This window comes from Cervus elaphus, chromosome 22, assembly GCF_910594005.1.
Source record: "Cervus elaphus chromosome 22, mCerEla1.1, whole genome shotgun sequence".
Lineage (NCBI taxonomy): Eukaryota > Metazoa > Chordata > Mammalia > Artiodactyla > Cervidae > Cervus > Cervus elaphus.
Window position 1 is genome coordinate 18,122,341 of NC_057836.1, and position 21,023 is coordinate 18,143,363.

At 39.3% G+C, this 21,023-nt stretch overlaps 1 protein-coding gene across 2 annotated transcripts in view; it reads right to left on the minus strand.

Moving 5' to 3' along the window:
* Positions 1–21,023, minus strand: part of LOC122680752 (antigen WC1.1-like) — a 48,185-nt gene that overhangs the window by 24,390 nt on the left and 2,772 nt on the right. The window contains exons 2-3 of one of the 2 annotated variants that reach the window (XM_043882426.1): positions 4,124–4,438; positions 22–330 (exon numbers count right to left, since the gene is read on the minus strand). In XM_043882426.1, coding sequence (XP_043738361.1) covers positions 22–330; positions 4,124–4,438 — 624 coding nt within the window. The remainder of the gene's footprint in view (positions 1–21; positions 331–4,123; positions 4,439–21,023) is intronic. The other variant, XM_043882427.1, reaches the window with a different exon arrangement.

Consider the following 21,023-nt stretch of genomic DNA (forward strand, 5'->3'; position numbering starts at 1 on the left):
AAGTCCTGGCATGCATCTCACCTGAACAGACAACCTGAGCAGCTCCACTGTGGTGACACCTGCCCCCTGGACAGGGCACTCTGGGGCAGACCCGGAGCTTGGGCTCCTCCCCCTCACACCTGAACTCTTCAGCCCAGACCCGGCCTTCTGACTCTCTGAAGGGCACATGTCCCAGGATAGACACAGCCTTGCCACATCCCAGCTCTGCACAAATGACCTGGGCAGTGGGGAGTGTGAAGTTCCCATCAGATACTGGGGTCCAGGCTTTTCCAGAATGCACTTCTACTCGCCCTGAGCAGGGTCCATCCCCTCCAGCCAGACGCACAAATCCTAAGAGAAACAAAGAACAAACCCAGTGAGTGTTCATGAAACTGGCTTGACAATTGGAAGCAACACCTCACAGGCAATGGTGTGAGAGCTTTTCTTTCCTGCAGTGAAATAAGATGGGATAAGAAGAGAGAATTTGACTGTCATTATCAAAATGCATTTTTCATGAGCAAGTTTCTGAAGAGATATCCAGAAGGATTGCAGGGTCAGTTTGGAATGGCTGAATCCTGAGAATATATATTGGTTAGGAATGTTAATTCCTATGTGGGGGCCTGGAAACTACAGTGCCCAAAGAAACTGCACAGTGGTAGACATTCAAACGGGTGCAGAGCTGAACTAACTGAGAGTGAAAAAAGACCATGGGATTCAAGAGGTTAGAGGCCTAAGAGCCAGAGAAGTTTAGAAGGTCATCCTGAGATTTCTGGGGATAGAATTTTGGCTAGTTTTCTCTCGGAGCCAATATTCAAGTCACTGAGGACAGGGAACATCATGCAGTCTGGATCTGAGGGCAGGCACTAGGTCACAATTAGGTAATCTAATTGTGAAAGAAGTTATTCACAGAAAAGTTTGGAAATGATGAAAGCTCACAGAGTCATAGGAGAGGGAGGGAATGGTCCTAGCCATTTTTCTTAAAAACCTAGGATTTATGAACACAACTGAGAGAAAGTGAAGTCTCAGTGGGATTATGCAAGACAACTGAGTTAGTTGATTATTTCAGACTAGACATGAGATACTTAGCAAATGTGGAGGAGTAATGATAGTTTAATATATTCTAACTCTATCTATATGGCGACTGCATATTCCTTTCCTATTTGTATTTCTGAGATAAGAAGCCGGCACGCTATAAAAAAGGAGAGTGAGAGGAAGAGAGCAGAGAGCAAGCAAGCCATATATATTTTAGCGATTTCTAAATTGCAAAAGACTCAATAGGGGGGAAAAAAAGACTCAATAGGGATGAAACATAGATTTGGAAACCAAATACTTGTTCAACAAGATTTTAACAACTTTTATCTCCGTGCTTCTCACATTTTCCACCTAACACTGCTACACTTTCCCATTTCCCCCAATGCAGAAATGAAGAAACAATCTTAAGAGCTACAAACAGATGGAAAGGAGCTCCAAAAGGAAAGAACTTCTGTAGGGAGTGAGATGGGGTGAGTTAAACAGGGAGTGGATGGAGTATGAAAGAGAGACCAAAAAAAAAGACTCATGTTCATGATTTCATCCTTCAGGGACCCTATTTGGATAGAGAAAAGGTAATCCAATGGGAAACAATCCCTGCACATCATAAAGAACAATTTTTTAAATAATTTGCATGGTTTCTGAGTGTGCTCATGGTTATTTATGTACATGGTGGAATTTCTCCTGGTAAAGGACTCTGATTGCATAAGTATGTGAACTTTGAAGTCTCAAAAAGAATGATGTAACAGAATGAAAATCTACTTTAGAGAGCAGGAGAGAACAGAAAAGACACCACAGAAATTAAATAATTGAAGGATTAGCTTGACCACTGATATAAGAATGAATGATGAAAGTGAGGATGATCTGCTTACTTTTTATTATTTATCCATTTCCATCTCCCCAGAGAGGCCCAGATTAGGACTCCTAGTCTCCTCTAGCTGGGAATTTGGTCACAGGCTACACATTCTAATTAAAGCATTTTTATTTAACTGGCTGTTTTTGTTCCTCAGTCACTCAGTTGTGTCTAACTCTTTGTGACCCCATGGACTGCAGCACACCAGGCTTCCCTGTTCTTCACTATCTCCCTGAGTTTACTCAAACTCATGTCCATTGAGTCAGTGATGCCATCCAACCATCTCATCTTCTGTTGTCCCCTTCTCCTCCGGTCTTCAACATTTCCCAGCCTCAGGGTCTTTTCCAATGAGTCAGTTCTTCTTATCATGTGGCCAAAGTATCAGAGCTTCAGCTTTAGCACCCATCCTTCCAATGAGTTATTCAGGGTTGATTTCCTTTAGGATTGACTGATTTGATCTCCTTGCTGTCCAAGGGACTCTGAAGAGTCTTTTCCAACACCACAGTTCAAAAGCATCAATTCTTCAGCGCTCAGCTTTCTTTATGATCCAACTCTCATGTCCATACATAACTACTGGAAAAAAACAACTTTGACTATATGGATGTTTGTCACAAAGGAATGTCTCTGTTTTTCAATAAGCTATCTAGGTTTGTCATAGCTTTTCTTCCAAGGAGAGAGCATCTTTTAATTTCATGACTGCAGTCACTGTCCACAGTGATATTGGGATCCCAGAAAATAAAGTCTGTCTCTGTTTTCATTTTTTCCTCATCTCTTTGCCATGAAGTGATTGGACTGGATGCCATGATATTAGTTTTTTGAATGTGGAGTTTCAAGCCAGCTTTTCACTCTTCTCTTTCACTTTCATCAAGAGGCTCTCCTCCGTTCCTCTTTACTTTCTGCCATTAGGTTTGTGTCATCTGCATATCTGAGGTTATTGATATTATTAATTAATTCCATGAGATTAAAAATTTAGAAAGAACAAGAAAGAAGTATTTCTTGTATTCTGGTTTATATACCCTGATACATGTGAAATATTCAAATATATGCTGAATAATCAATAAAGTCTTATATATATATCAGGATAGAGACTTCTGAGATATAGTATATCTTTTTTATTTTCTACTTGATTTTAAAATTTACAGGGAAGAATAAGTGTGTGACAATTTCAAGAAAAATAAATAGAAGGCTGATGTGAGTAAAGATATTAAATATAATAAAGATATATCCTTGCCTAGTCTCTTGCTGTGTACACACCTGTGTCCTTGGGCACACATAGCAACCTCCATACAACACCCGGCCCCTCAGTGCTGCTCAGAGAACCTCACAGTTGCCTTCATCAGCTCCCATTGCCATTCTCCTTCCTCCCAGCTACTATAAAACCTTTTCCACCTTCTTCAAAAATGATATTTGTCCACTTACTCCAAATAAGCCCCCAAATGCAATTCTCTTATATCATTGAAGTCATCAAATATAAACTATATAATCTCTTATCATAAAATAAAGAAATTCAAATTTTATTACCTCCACCTTTGACTTGTCAGCACATGGCTAAGTGTTCCTCCAAAGACTCATTTATACAGATATTTTAAAGGAAAAATTGGAGAGAGAGACTTTTCTAATAACAATGGAAGAATATATGACTCAGAGCATTTCATCAACAGTTCTCTACCATCAAAGAACTATGAACATTTATGTCTAAATTTGCAAAGGAAACTTGAAATCTGGCACAAATCCATAAGAATCTCTGATCTGTTAAATGATATCCTCTGTAGAGTTTCCCTCTATATAAGTAAATTATATCCTCCTATAGTAGGAGTAGCTTCCACTCATACTAACCTAGTGCAAAATAATGTCTCACACTCTTTGTATAGAAACAACTCCACCCAGGAAAGTACATCCTCATTTTTGTCCCTCCCTCTCATAGCCTTCCTGTGCAAAGAGAGTGTGTATGTGGCGGTTAGCAAATGTTTCACTCTTACAAAACATGAATTATGAAAAAAGTCATGAGGATTTATTTTAACTGGGAGAATAAATAAAGCTATATTAGTGTCAGGTAAGACCACTGGAGAAGAAAAGAATAGCAGAGCCTTGTAAGAGGAAAGTATATGAAACTCCTAGCTCACAGCTACTGTGCACTCAGGGAGGATGGGTAGTTGTCTCAGTCCTCTCTAGCCCACCCGTCCCCTATTGTCCCTCTGATCAGACACCAGCTTTCTTGGAACTTTCCATACTCCCAGCTGGTGGGCAATGAACTGATCATACCTGAGCAGATGACTCCTGCATCCTGGCTATGATCGCAGTAGTGCTTCCCCCAGCCCCGGGAAGGGCAGTTCCACACGTGGGACTCCTTTCCTGTGCACCTCACGTTGTCCAGCCAAATGGGCCCAGATCCTGCCCCAAAGGAGGAAGAGACAGTGGCATCAAGGGCTTCTTCACAGCCCAGCTGTCTGCACACCACGCGGGCATCGTTCAGGTCCCAGCGGTAATCACAGATGGTGCCCCAGGAGCCCTGGTCAAGGATCTCCACTCTCCCGGCGCAAGGACCATCCCCGTCCACCAGGCGGAGCTGTTTGCTGCCTGAGGAGAGAGAAATGGGACAATTTGGGCGTTGACCTGGGGAATGAGAAGGGTCTTCTGTCCTGTGGGACCCTCACCTGAGCAGTAAGGGGCGCTCTCCTCTGAGGCTGCAGACCCTGCTGATTCTGAAATGGAGTCATTGCACTGGGGCAGCAGCGGGGTCTGGTTTCTTATAGCAGTGGCAAGAGAATTAATAAGGTTGAAAAATAGGAGGAAAAAAACCCAGGAAATATTAAGTTGAAAACACTCTAAAGAGTAGCCTGAGACAGAAGGTGTTACAAGGTCATATCAGAGTTAACATTCTGATCTGTAGAGTTCTGCACAGCATCTGAGAAAAATTTACAGGAAATGTTGGTCTCTCTTCCCAGAGCAGTTAAATGAGTTCAGAGTCACAGGAATAAGCTGGCAGCTGGATGGATTCCTTACAAACCACACACACTTTGATGCCATTTACTTAAGAGTTAAAGGGGTTGATTAAAGGGAGTGGAGTCAGGAACTGGCCTCATCAGATGCCTCAGATAGCAGTCATGAATCCTCTACCATTAGAATCCTTCTCCTTGGTACAGTCATTCAGAACTGAAAAACAAATGGATTCTGAGATGTCTTGGTTTACCCCAGAATATATCACTTTTGGTTCTAAGCTTCAGACTTCAGATCTGGAAACTCAGCTTCAAAAAATGTGATCTTCTTGAGTGGATTAAACAATTTGTATGAGAGATGATTTCAGGTAACATTGATTGACATTGGCCAGATTCCACTGGGAATCAGAGAAGGTTCTTCTCCACCAAACATACAATCCCTCCTTGGACTTTGTGTCAAGAATCTCTGTTATTCAAATTTTGGAGTTATGTGATCTTGAGGAGGAAATAGTGTATATGTGTGCTTAGTTGCTTCAGTCATGTTCAACTCTTTAAGACCCTATGAACTGTACCTCACCAGGCTTCTCTACCCATGGGATTCTCCATGAAGAATAGTGGAGTGGGTTGCCATGCCCTCCTCCAGGGTATCATCCTGACCCAGCGATCTAACCAGTGTCTCCTGCATTGCAGGTGGATTCTTTACCGCTGAGCCACTGGTGAAGCCCTTCTGGTTCTATCACTGAGCAGAAATAAGTTATATTGCTGCTCTGAATGCCCTTGAACTAATAACATTAACAGACTCACTGTATTCTTCTCTCTTTTTATACATAAAAGTGACATAAAGAAAGGTTAAATAATGTCTATCAGTGCTGCACTTTAAGTAAATAATGAAGTAGAGAATTAAACCTAAAATTTTCCACTTCCAGGGAGAAAGGAGGAGTTCACAGCAGGCCAATTTGTCTTGCTGGGTCTTGCTGGATACAACTTTAAAAGCTTGAAAATGTTTTTTAAGAAACAGTAAATGTATTTGACATTTGCTAACACAACATGGACTAAATATGCTAAAATTCTAAAGAGTGGAGATTATTTCAATGTTAGTCCAGGATCTATAGCTTTTTTTTCTCTGTGGGAATTTGCCAATTCATTGCATAATTTAATGATTCAGAATCTGGGCTTGGGCAAGTAGAGGACTACTGTTGTGACAGGGAACCAGCATAATTTGGGAGTTACCTGGTGCTGGAGTGACAAAATTAGAGTCTTGAGGGCCTTTCTCACACAGCAGGTTTTCTCCTCAAAGATCTGCCCAGTATATAAGCTGTGAAGGGCAGGAAGCTAAAGAACTACATAAAAAGACTTGGAAAGCAGAGTCTTTCTCATTCTCTTGGGTACTGAGCTACCAAAGAATCTAGGCTCTGAACTGAAATCTCTTAAAGTCCATGTCACAGAGACAGAGAAATCAGAAGTGGACTGAGTGTTACAAGAACTGGAACCCATACTTGTTACAGTTCAATTTTAGGTTATATTTAGATGTTTGAATGTCATTTACCCCTTCCCCCTACCTGTCTAGCAAAGCAAAGGGTAAATCTTTACAGGAGTTAAAAAACGTATTGGGAACAGCTTACTTTTTCATATGTAATTTATAGTACTCAATAAAAAATAACATGACATTTGACAAGCTAGGATAACATGACAAATGATCAAAGTGAAAACAGAAAATAAGAGAATGCAAAGACACACATGATAGAAATGTTGGATTTGGCAGATAAGGATTTTAACTATGATTAATGTATTTAGGGGAAAAGAAAGGAGAGAATAAACAGGGAAAAAGATGAAAAAAATACCAAATAATCATTAATAAATAAAAATATCAAAGGAACCATTGCCAACCATAAAAAATGAATGAGTAAGTTAAAAGAATTTTAGATAGAACTCAGAATATAGTGACTTAGAGGAGTCCTAATGTGTTCCCTGGTGGCTCAGATGGTAAAAGCGTCTGCCTACAATGCAAGAGACCCGGGTTTGATCCCTGGGTCAGGAAGATCCCCTGGAGAAGGAAATGACAGCCCACTCCAGTACTCTTACCTGGAAAATCCCATGGACGGAGAAGCCTGGTAGGGTACAATACATGGGGTCACAAAGAGTCAGACAAGACTGAATGACTTCACTTTCACCTCTTTCAGAGGAGTCCTAAAGATGAGCGATGAGAAGCAGAAGAAAGAGGAGGAGGAGAGGGAAAAGAGATCTAGAGACAGAGAGACAGAACTACAGAAGTAATATATGAAGGTATAATGATAGATAATTAAAAAAAATAATAAATGGAAGAGTGTGAAAACCCCCACTCCTAGTAAAGCTGCTGAAAATCGAAAGGAAAAAGGGAAATCTGAAATAATAACAGATTTAAATAATACTAAAGGAAGAAAAAAAAGGAGTGAAAAGGGAACATAAAGCAGGTGGATCAATTAAGAAAACAGAAAGAGAAATTAATGGGAAAATGCCATTCACCTTTGCAATGAAAAGAATAATATACTTAGGAATAAATCTACCTAAAGAAACAAAAGACCTATATATAGAAGACTATAAAACACTGATGAAAGAAATCAAAGATGACACAAATCGGTGGAGAAATATACCATGTTCATTGATTGGAAGAATCAATATAGTGAAAATTATATACTCCCCAAAGCAATCTATATATTCAATGCAATCCCTATCAAGCTACCAGTGGTATTGGTAGAACAAATAATTTCACAATTTATATGGAAATACAAAAAATCTTGAATAGACAAAGCAATCTTGAGAAAGAAGAATGGAACTGGAAGAATCAACCTGTCTGACTTTACTATACCACAAAGCTACAGACAGAAGTTCATGACACTATACAGGAGACAGGGATCAAGATCATCCCCAAGAAAAAGAAATGCAAAAAAGCAAAATGGCTGTCTGAGAAGGCCTTACAAATAGCTGTGAAAAGAAGAGAAGCAAAAAGCAAAGGAGAAAAGGAAAGATATACCCATTTGAATACAGAGTTCCAAAGAATAGCAAGGAGAGATAAGAAAGCCTACCTCAGTGATCAATGCAAAGAAATAGAGGAAAACAACAGAATGGGAAAGACTAGAGATCTCTTCAAGAAAATTAGAGATACTAAGGGAACATTTCATGCAAAGATGGGCTCTATAAAGGACAGAAATGGTATGGACCTAACAGAAGCAGAAGATATTAAGAAGAGGTGGCAAGAATACACAGAAGAACGGTACAAAAAAGATCTTCACGACCCAGATAATCACAATGTCTGATCACTCAACTAGAGCCAAACATTCTGGAATGTGAAGTCAAGTGGGCCTTAGGAAGCATCACTACGAACAAAGCTAGTGGAGGTGATGGAATTCCAGTTGAGCTATTTCAAATCCTAAAAGATGATGCTGTGAAAGTGCTGCACTCAATATGTCCATAAATTTAGAAAACTCAGCAGTGGCCACAGGACTGGAAAGAGTCAATTTTCATTCCAATCCCAAAGAAAGGCAATGCCAAAGAATGCTCATATTATTGCACAATTGCACTCATCTCACACACTAGTAAAGTAATGCCCCAAATTCTCCAAGCCAGGCTTCAACAGTACATGGACCATGAAATTTCAGATGTTCAAGTTGCATTTAGAAAAGGCAAAGGAACCAGACATCAAATTGCCAATATCTGCTGGATCATTGAAAAAGCAAGAGTTCCAGAAAAATATCTATTTCTGCTTTAATGACTATGCCAAAGCCTTTGACTGTGTGGATCACAATAAACTGTGGAAAATTCTTCAAGAGATGGGAATACCAGACCATCTGACCTGCCTGTTGAGACACCTTATGCAGGTCAGGAAGCAACAGTTAGAACTGGATATGGAACAACAGACTGGTTCCAAATAGGAAAAGGAGTATGTAAAGACTATATTCTCCCCCTGCTTATTTAACTTATATGCAGAGTACATGATGAGGAACACTGGGCTAGAGGAAGCACAAGCTGGAATCAAGATTGCTGGGAGAAATATCAATAACCTCAGATATGCAGATGACACCACTCTTATGGCAGAAAGTGAAGGAGAACTAAACAGCCTCTTGATGAAAGTGAAAGAGGACAGTGAAAAAGTTGGCTTAAAATTCAACATTCAGAAAACTAAGATCATGCTATATGGTCCCATCACTTCATGGCAAATAGATAGGGAAACAGTGGAAACAGTGGCTGACTTTATTTTGGGGGTCTCCAAAATCACTGCAGATGATGATTGCAGCCATGAAATTAAAGACGCTTACTCCTTGAATGGAAAGTTATGACCAACCTAGACAGCATATTAAAAAGCAGAGACATTACTTTGTTAACAAAGGTCCATCTAGTCAAGGCTATGGTTTTTCCAGGAGTCATGTATGGATGTGAGAGTTGGAATATAAAGAAAGCTGAGCACCGAAGAATTGATGCTTTTGAACTGTGGTGTTGGAGAAGACTCTTCAGAGTCTTTTGAACTGCAAGGAGATCCAATCAGTCCATCCTAAAGGAGATCAGTCCTGGGTGTTCATTGGAAGGTCTGAGGTTGAAGCTGAAGCTCCAGTACTTTGGCCACCTGATTCTAAGAACTGATTTATTTGAAAAGATCCTGATGCTGGGAAAGATTGAGGACAGGAGGAGAAGGGGACAACAGAGGATGAGATGGTTGGATGGCATCACTGACTCAATGGACATGAGTTTGAGTAAACTCCAGGAGTTGGTATGGACAGAGAGGCCTGGTGTGCTGTAGTTTATGGGGTTGCAAAGAGTCAGACACAACTGAACAACTGAACTGAACTGAACAAAGGTACATTCATCAAGACACTATGATACTGGCACAAAGAAATAAATATAGATCAGTGGAACAAAATAGAAAGCCCAGAGGTAAATCCATACACCTATGGACACCTTATCCTTGACAAAGCAGGCAAGAATATACAATGGAGAAAAGACAATCTCTTTAAAAAGTGGTGCTGGGAAAACTGGTCAACCATCTGCAAAAGAATGAAACTAGAACACTTTCTAACACCATACACAAAAGTAAACTCATGATGGATTAAAGATCTAAATATAAGACCAGAAACTGTAAAACTCCTAGAGGAAAACATAGACAAAACACTCTCTGACATAAATCACAGCAAGATCCTCTATGACCCACCTCCCTGAGTGATGGAAATAGAAGGAAAAGTAATCAAATGTGACATAATTAAACTTAAAAGTTTTTGCACAACAAAGGAAACTATAAGCAAGGTGAAAAGACAGTCTTCAGAATGGGAGAAAATAATAGCAAATGAAGCAACTGACAAAGAATTAATCTCAAAAATATACAAACAGCTCATGCAGTGCAATACCAGAAAAATAAATGATCCAATCAAAAAATGGGCCAAAGAACTAAACAGACATTTCTCCAAAGAAGACATACAGATAGCTAACAAACACATGAAAAGATGTTCAACATCACTCATTATCAGAAAAATGCAAATCAAAACCACAGTGAGGTACCATCTCACACCAGTCATAATGGCTGCTATCCAAAAGTCTACAAGCAATAAGTGCTGGAGAAAGTGCAGAGAAAACGGAACCTTCTTACCCTGTTGGTAGGAATGCAAACTAGTATAGCCACTATGGAGAACAGTGTGGAGATTCCTTAAAAAACTGGAAATAGAACTGCCATACGACCCAGCAATCCCACTGCTGGGCATACACACCGAGGAAACCAGAAACGAAAGAGACACATGTACTTCAGTGTTCATCGCAGCACTGTTTATAATAGCCAGGACATGAAAGTAACCTAGATGTCCATCGGCAGATGAATGGATAAGAAAACTGTGATACACATACACAATGGAATATTATTCAGCCATTAAAAAGAATGCACTTGAATCAGTTCTAACGAGGGGGATGAAACTGGAGCCTATTATACAGAGTGAAGTAAGTCAGACAGAAAAACACCAATACTGTATATTAATGCATATATATGGAACTTAGAAAGATGGTAACAATGACCCTATATGCAAGACAGCAAAAGAGAAACAGATATAAAGAACAGACTTTTGGACACTGTGGGAGAAGGCGAGGGTCAGATGATTGAAGAGAATAGCAATGAAACATGTATATTACTGTATGTGAAATAGATCACCAGTTCAAGATTGATGCATGAAACAGGGCACTCAAAGCTGGTGCACTGGGACAACCCTGAGGGAGGGGTTGGGGAAGGAGGTGGGAGGGGGTTCAGGATGGGGACACATGTACACCCATGGCTGATTCATGTCTCTGTATGGGAAAAACCACTACAATATTGTAAAGTAATTAGCCTCCAATAAAAATAAATAAATAAATTTTTTAAAGCAAATGGTAGATACCAACACATCAATATCAGTAATTGCATTTACAGTAAATAGATTAAGATAAAACAAAACTGACATAGATGTTCCTTGCATAATGCTCACCTTATATTATGAAAGCAAAGAAAGGTTGAAAGTAAAATGATGGAAAAAATGTACTAACTGTAAGAAAACTGGAGTAGCTATACCAATGTCCCAGAAAGTAGACTTTAAGCCAAGATATATTAATTGAATTAAAGAGGGAGGGGAGGAGCCAAGATGGCGGAGGAGTAGGACGGGGAGACCACTTTCTCTCCTACAAATTCATCAAAAGAATATCTGAACGCAGAGTAAACTTCACAAAACAACTTCTGATCACTAGCTGAGGTCATCAGGCACCCAGAAAAGCAGCCCATTGTCTTCAAAAGGAGGTAGGACAAAATATAAAAGATAAAAAGTGAGACAAAAGAGCTAAGGACGGAGATCCGTCCCGGGAAGGGAGCCTTTAGAGGACGTTTCCAGACACCGGGAAACCCTCGCACTGGCGGGTCTGGGGGAAGTGTTTGAATCTAGGAGGGCAACCTGACTGGGAGGGAAACAATAAATAAAACCCACAGATTACCTGCCTAAAAGCAACTCTCAGCAGAGAAGTACCCCAGACACCCGCATCCACCACCAGCAAGTGGGGGCGGCATGGAGAGGAGCGGGCGGCATTGCTTGGGGTAGGGTCCGGGCCTGAGTACCCTGAGGACAATCGGAGGGAGCTTTTGTGAGTTGCCAACTTGAACTGTGGGAGAGCAAAAGAGAGAGAGAAAATTAACCAGCCCGAACACGCTCCCGGCAGTTTGCAGAACAAAGGGACAGAGAAAGTCCAGAGAAGAGCTCGCAGACTGCGGACCGGCCCTGACCCGCCGGAGGCGGGAGCAGGTCTCGGTGAGACACAGGGCGCAGGCACCCGACCGGCGCGGGTGGGGACTGGGGCTGGGGACGCAAAGGGCAGAAGGCGCACGCACCGACTGGCGCCGGGGGAAACCGAGATTGGGACCGTGGAAGGGAGTGGGCGCGCCGCACCCGGGGAAAGTGCGCCTGTCAAGCCCCTGGCTGCCTGGACCGCTCTGACGGGGAAGGCACAAGAGCTGACGCAGCCTTTTGTTCCGCGCTTTTGTGGAACACCCGAGGGCTGGAGCTGCGCGCAGCCCGGGGCGCACTCCATATGGAGCAGCCGGGAGCCTGAGCAGCGCAGACGGAGAAAGTAGCGCCAGCCCCTCCCCGCAGCGCCAGCCCCTCCCCGCAGCGCGACAGAACTAGCTACCTGAATAAGAGTCCACCTCCGCCCGCCTGTGTCAGGGCGGAAATGAGGCTCTGAAGAAACCGGCAAACAGAAGCCAAATAAACAAAGGGAACCGCTTCAGAAGGGACCGGTGCAACAGATTAAAATCCCTGTAGAAAACACCGCTTACACCGGAAGGGGCCTGTAGATATCGAGAAGTGTAAGCTGGAATGAGGAGATATCTGAAACTGAGCCGAACCCACACTGACCGCAACAGCTCCAGAGAAATTCCTAGATATATTTTTACTTTTTTTTTTTTAAGTAAGAAAATAAAAAAATTTTTTTATTTTTTCTTTTTTATTTTTTCTCTTTTATTTTCCTATAAAATTCCCTATTACTCCCCCATTACTCTTTAACTTTCATTTTCATAGATTTTTACGATTTTTTTAATTAGGGAAAATTCTTTTTTTTTTTTCCTCCTTTTTCTCTTCTATTTTCTATTTTTCTTTTTCTCTTATTTCTTTTAAAGTCCTCTAGTACTCCTCTACTAGTCCTCAATTTTCATTTTCAATACACTATACCCTTACCAAAAAAAAAAAAAAGAAGAGAAGCCCTATTTTTAAACTGAACTTCATATATATTTTTAAAATTTTTTGTGTGTGTTTTGGTTTTTGTTTTTGATATAGTATTTTTAAGAGTCTAACCTCTACTCTAGATTTTTAATTTTTGTTTTTCAGTATATGATATAAATTGTGGACATTTAAGAATCCAATATTCAGTTCCCATTTTTATTCAGGAGTGTGTTGATTATTCTCTCCCAATCTTGACTCTCTGTTTTCTACCTCAGAACACCTCTATTTCCTCCTTTCCCCTTCTCTTCCCAATCCAATTCTGTGAATCTTTGTGGGTTTCTGGGCTACGGAGAACACTCTGGGAACAGACAACTGCATAGATCTGTCTCTCTCCTCTTGAGTCCCCCTTTTTCTCCTCCTGCTCATCACTATCTCCCTCCTCCCTCTCCTCTTCTTCATGTAACTCTGTGAACCTCTCTGGGCATCCCTAATGGGGGAGAATCTTTTTGCCATTAACCTAGAAGTTTTCTTATCAGTGCTGTATAGTTGGAGAAGTCCTGAGACTACAGGAAGAATAAAACTAAAATCCAGAGACAGGAGACTTAAGCCCAAAACCGGAGAACACCAGAAAACTCCTGACTACATGGAACTTTAAGTAATAAGTGACCATCCAAAAGCCTCCATACCTACACTGAAACCAACCACCACCCAAGAGCCAATAAGTTTTAGAGCAAGACATACCATGCAAATTCTCCAGCAACACAGGAACATAGCCCTAATCGTCAACATACAGGCTGCCCAAGGTCACACCTAACACATAGACCCATCCCAAAACTCATTACTGAGCACTCCATTGCTCTCCAGAGAGAAGAAATCAAGTTCCATGCACCAGAACACCAACGCAAACTTCCCTAACCAGGAAACCTTGACAAGCCAATCGTCTAACCCCACCCATTGGGTAAAACCTCCACAATAAAAAGGAACCACAGACCTCCAGAATACAGAAAGGCCACTCCAGACACAGCAATCTAAACAAGATGAAAAGGCAAAGAAATACCCAACAGGTAAAGGAACATGAAAAATGTTCACCAAGTCAAACAAAAGAGGAGGAGATAGGGAATCTACCTGAAAAAGAATTTAGAATAATGATAATAAAAATGATCCAAAATCTTGAAAACAAAATGGAGTTACAGATAAATAGCCTGGAGACAAAGATTGAAAAGATGCAAGAAATGTTTAATAAAGACCTAGAAGAAATAAAAAAGAGTCAATTAAAAATGAATAATGTAATGAATGAGATCAAAAACACTCTGGAGGGAACCAAGAGTAGAATAACGGAGACAGAAGATAGGATAAGCGAGGTAGAAGATAAAATGGTGGAAATCAATGAAGCAGAGGGGAAAAAAGAAAAAAGGATCAAAAGAAATGAGGACAACCTCAGGGACCTCTGGGACAATGTGAAACGCCCCAACATTCGAATCATAGGAGTCCCAGAAGAAGAAGACAAAAAGAAAGGCCATGAGAAAATACTCGAGGAGATAATAGCTGAAAACTTCCCTAAAATGGGGAAGGAAATAGCCACCCAAGTCCAAGAAACCCAGAGAGTCCCAAACAGGATAAACCCAAGGCGAAACACCCCAAGACACATATTAATCAAATTAACAAAGATCAAACACAAAGAACAAATATTAAAAGCAGCAAGGGAGAAACAACAAATAACACACAAAGGGATCCCCATAAGGATAACAGCTAATCTATCAATAGAAACCCTCCAGGCCAGAAGGGAATGGCAGGACATACTGAAAGTAATGAAAGAGAATAACCTACAACCTAGATTACTGTACCCAGCAAGGATCTCATTCAGATATGAAGGAGAATTCAAAAGCTTTACAGACAAGCAAAAGCTGAGAGAATTCAGCACCACCAAACCAGCTCTTCAACAAAGGCTAAAGGATCTTCTCTAGACAGGAAACACAGAAAGGCTGTATAAACATGAACCCAAAACAACAAAGTAAATGGCAACGGGACCACACCTATCAATAATTACCTTAAATGTAAATGGGTTGAATGCCCCAACCAAAAGACAAAGATTGGCTGAATGGATACAAAAACAAGACTCCTATATATGCTGTCTACAAGAGACCCACCTCAAAACAAGAGACACATACAGACTAAAAGTGAAGGGCTGGAAAAAAATATGTCACGCAAACGGAGACCAAAAGAAAGCAGGAGTCACAATACTCACATCAGATAAAATAGACTTTCAAATAAAGGATGTGAAAAGAGACAAAGAAGGACACTACATAATGATCAAAGGATCAATCCAAGAAGAAGATACAACAATTATAAATATATATGCACCCAACATAGGAACACCGCAATATGTACGGCAAATGCTAACAAGTATGAAAGAGGAAATTAATAGTAACACAATAATAGTGGGAGACTTTAATACCCCACTCACAACTATGGATAGATCAACTAAACAGAAAATTAACAAGGAAACACAAATCTTAAATGACACAATGGACCAGCTAGACCTAATTGATATCTATAGGACATTTCACCCCAAAACAATCAACTTCACCTTTTTCTCAAGTGCACACGGAACGTTCTCCAGAATAGATCACATCCTGGGCCATAAATCTGGTCTTGGAAAATTCAAAAAAATTGAAATCATTCCAGTCATCTTTTCTGACCACAGTGCAGTAAGATTAGATCTCAATTACAGGAATAAAATGGTTAAAAATTCAAACATATGGAGGCTAAATAACACACTTCTGAATAACCAACAAATCATAGAAGAAATCAAAAAAGGAATCAAAATATGTATAGAAATGAATGAAAATAAAAACACAACAACCCAAAACCTATGGGACACTGTAAAAGCAGTGCTAACAGGAAGGTTCATAGCATTACAGGCTTACATCAAGAAACAAGAAAAAAGCCAAATAAATAACCTAACTTTACACCTAAAGCAATTAGAGAAGGAAGAAATGAAGAACCCCAGGGTTAGCAGAAGGAAAGAAATCTTAAAAATTAGGGCAGAAATAAATGCAAAAGAAACTAAAGAGACCATAGCAAAAATCAACAAAGCTAAAAGCTGGTTTTTTGAAAAAATAAAATTGACAAACCATTAGCAAGACTCATTAAGAAACAAAGAGAGAAGAACGAAATTAACAAAATTAGAAATGAAAATGGAGAGATCACAACAGACAACACTGAAATACAAAGGATCATAAGAGACTACTACCAGCAGCTCTATGCCAATAAAATGGACAACTTGGAAGAAATGGACAAATTCTTAGAAAAGTATAACCTTCCAAAACTGAACCAGAAAGAAATAGAAGATCTTAAGAGACCCATCGCAAGCAAGGAAATTGAAACTGTAGTCAGAAATCTTCCAGCAAACAAAAGCCCAGGACCAGATGGCTTCACAGCTGAATTCTACCAAAAATTTAGAGAAGAGCTAACACCTATCTTACTCAAACTCTTCCAGAAAATTGCAGAGGAAGGTAAACTTCCAAACTCATTCTATGAGGCCACCATCACCCTAATTCCAAAACCAGACAAAGATGCCACAAAAAAAGAAAACTACAGGCCAATATCACTGATGAACATAGATGCAAAAATCCTTAACAAAATTCTAGCAAACAGAATCCAACAACATATTAAAAAAATCATACACCACGACCAAGTGGGCTTTATCCCATGAATGCAAGGATTCTTTAATATCTGCAAATCAATCAATGTAATACACCACATTAACAAATTGAAAGATAAAAACCATATGATGATCTCAATAGATGCAGAGAAAGCCTTTGACAAAATTCAACACTCATTTATGATTAAAACTCTCCAGAAAGCAGGAATAGAAGGAACATACCTCAACATAATAAAAGCTATATATGACAAACCCACAGCAAGCATCACCCTCAATGGTGAAAAATTGAAAGCATTTCCCCTGAAATCAGGAACAAGACAAGGGTGCCCACTCTCACCACTACTATTCAACATAGTGTTGGAAGTTTTGGCCACAGCAATCAGAGCAGAAAAAAAAGTAAAAGGAATCCAGATAGGAAAAGAAGAAGTGAAACTCTCTCTGTTTGCAGATGACATGATCCTCTACATATAAAACCCTAAAGACTCTTCCAGAAAATTACTAGAGCTAATCAATGAATATAGTAAAGTTGCAGGATATAAAATTAACACACAAAAATCCCTTGCATTCCTATATACTAAAAATGAAAAAACAGAAAGAGAAATTAAGGAAACAATACCATTCACCATTGCAACAAAAAGAATAAAATACTTAGGAGTATATCTACCTAAAGAAACAAAAGACCTATACATAGAAAACTATAAAACACTGATGAAAGAAATTAAAGAGGACACAAACAGATGGAGAAACATACCATGCTCATGGATTGGAAGAATCAATATTGTCAAAATGGCTATTCTACCCAAAGCAATCTATAGATTCAATGCAATCCCTATCAAGCTACCAATGGTATTTTTCACAGAACTAGAACAAATAATTTCACAATTTGTATGGAAATACAGAAAACCTCGAATAGCCAAAGTAATCTTGAGAAAGAAGAATGGAACTGGAGGAATCAACCTGCCTGACTTCAGACTGTACTACAAAGCCACAGTCATCAAGACAGTATGGTACTGGCACAAAGACAGAAATATAGATCAATGGAACAGAACAGAAAGCCCAGAGATAAATCCACGAACTTATGGACACCTTATCTTTGACAAAGGAGGCAAGGATATACAATGGAAAAAAGACCTCTTTAACAAGTGGTGCTGGGAAAACTGGTCAACCACTTGTAAAAGAATGAAACTAGAACACTTTCTAACACCATACACAAAAATAAACTCAAAATGGATTAAAGATCTAAATGTAAGACCAGAAACTATAAAACTCCTAGAGGAGAACATAGGCAAAACACTCTCCGACATAAATCACAGCAAGATCCTTTATGACCCACCTCCCAGAATATTGGAAATAAAAGCAAAACTAAACAAATGGGACCTAATGAAACTTAAAAGCTTTTGCACTACAAAGGAAACTATAAGTAAGGTGAAAAGACAGCCCTCAGATTGGGAGAAAATAATAGCAAATGAAGAAACAGACAAAGGATTAATCTCAAAAATATACAAGCAACTATTGAAGCTCAATTCCAGAAAAATAAATGACCCAATCAAAAGATGGGCCAAAGAACTAAACAGACTTTTCTCCAAAGAAGACATACAGATGGCTAACAAACACATCAAAAGATGCTCAACATCACTCATTATCAGAGAAATGCAAATCAAAACCACAATGAGGTACCATTACACGCCAGTCAGGATGGCTGCTATCCAAAAGTCTACAAGCAATAAATGCTGGAGAGGGTGTGGAGAAAAGGGAACCCTCTTACACTGTTGGTGGGAATGCAAACTAGTACAGCCGCTATGGAAAACAGTGTGGAGATTTCTTTAAAAACTGGAAATAAAACTGCCATATGACCCAGCAATCCCACTTCTGGGCATACACACTGAGGAAACCAGATCTGAAAGAGACACATGCACCCCAATGTTCATCACAGCACTGTTTATAATAGCCAGGACATGGAAACAACCTAGATGCCCATCAGCAGACGAATGGATAAGGAAGCTGTGGTACATATACACCATGGAATATTACTCAGCCATTAAAAAGAATTCATTTGAATCAGTTCTAATGAGATGGATGAAACTGGAGCCCATTATACAGAGTGAAGTAAGCCAGAAAGATAAAGAACATTACAGCATACTAACACATATATATGGAATTTAGAAAGATGGTAATGACAACCCTATATTCAAAACAGAAAAAGAGACACAGAAGTACAGAACAGACTTTTGAACTCTGTGTGAGAAGGTGAGGGTGGGATGTTTTGAAAGAACAGCATGTATATTATCTATGGTGAAACAGATCACCAGCCCAGGTGGGATGCATGAGACAAGTGCTCGGGCCTGGTGCACTGGGAAGACCCAGAGGAATCGGGTGGAGAGGGAGGTGGGAGTGGGGATCGGGATGGGGAATACGTGTAAATGTATGGCTGATTCATATCAATGTATGACAAAACCCACTGAAAAAATAAATAAATAAATAAAGGAAAAAAAATAAAGAGGGAATTTTCATGATTATAATGAGATGCACCCTTAATAAAGATATTGTAGACAAAAAAATTCAAGAAAGGTAACAGAACATAGCTTTGAAATATACTTGACAGATTGAAAAAAAAGAAATAGACAAAATAACAGTCAAAATTTGAGATTATTACTGTATCTTTTTCAGTAGCATACAGAACAAACATTTAAAAAAAAGAATACAGTAGATGTAGAACAACATAACTATCACATTTAACTAAGTAACTTATAGAGCAATGTATCCAACAATGCAAGGGTGCACATTACTGTAAATGCACTAGAAACATTTACCACAATGACCATATAATAGGACAAAATCTTTCACTCTTTGAATTCACACAGCATATTTACTCTGACCACAGTGGAATAGAATTAAGAAATTAATAAGAAAATATTGTTAGCCATTCCTATTTGGGGAAATTCAGCAACACCCTTCCAAAAAAAAACACCTGAATCTGGGAATAAATTTAAAACTTATAAAATATTGTGAAATAAAGATAATAAAGATTGATAATAATGATAATGAACACAAAATAATGATATGATAATAAATTCTTCTAATGAAATCCAAGTAGTCCTTAAGGGAAATTTACACCCAAGATTTAGGGAAGAGGAAAGAGTGAAAAAAATGTAACCTTCTAATTAAGAAACTAGGAGATGAGAAAGTTTAAAGGATGTAGAATGTTGGGGTTAATTTAAAAAGGAATAAAAATTAATGGAAAAGAAGTTAAGCATAAGATAGAAAACATAGAAGAAAGCACTTTAAACATGGCTCATTGAAAATTGATGAACACTGAGCAATACTTAAGAAGAGCAGAGAGACAATGAAGTTAACAATCCCAAGAGTGAGAAGGGACATCACTATGAATCATACAGATTTTTTGGCCATGGTAAAATAAATTCAAAATAAATAAATTCAAAATAAGGTTTTGAATAGTCTTTAGTGAAACTGCAAAATTCTTTGCATGGAATAAAACTTAGTTCAATCTTGTTTTGAGATGAAGAATGGCATTTGAAAGTATTAATGTACAACAAATAGGATTAGATAAGTAAGTTATGATTCAATGACATGGGATGACTGAAATACTGGCAACCATATAAATGGCATAGAAGATATTTTAATGAACAAAAAGAAATTTAAAATACATTATTTTGAAAGTGGATATAAAATGGTATTGGAAGAAAAGTTATGACCAACCTAGAGAGCATATTAAAAAGCAGAGACATTACTTTGCCAACAAACTTCCGTCTAGTCAAGGCTACAGTTTTTCCATTAGTCATGTATGGATGTGAGAGTTGGACTATAAACAAAACTGAGCACCAAAGAACTGAGGCTTTTGAACTGTGGTGTTGGAGAAGACTCTTGAGAGTCCCTTGGACTTCAAGGAGATCCAACCAGTCCTTTCTAAAGGAAATCAGTCCTGACTATTCATTGGAAGGACTGATGCTGAAGCTGAAGCTTCAATACTTTGGCTACCTGATGCGAAGAACTGACTCATTGGAAAAGACCCTGATACTGGGAAAGATTGAAGGTAGGAGGAGAAGCAGATGACAGAGGATGAGATGGTTGGATAGCATCACTGACTCAATGGACATGAGTTTGAGTAAGCTCCGGGAGCTGGTGATGGACAGGGAAACTTGGCGTGCTGCAGTCCATGGGGTCGCAAAGATTCAGACACGACTGAGTGACTGAGTTGAACTGATGATCCAGTCGTGTGTGTGTGTGTAGGGACTGAGATTTAATGCAGAGATTGTGTTCAGAAAGAATGTAAAGGGAGCTGGTATATCCTGCCTTGTACTTTAGAGACAAGTGCAAGCTCAGAAGATATTTAATGCTCTTTGGAATGATCATACCAA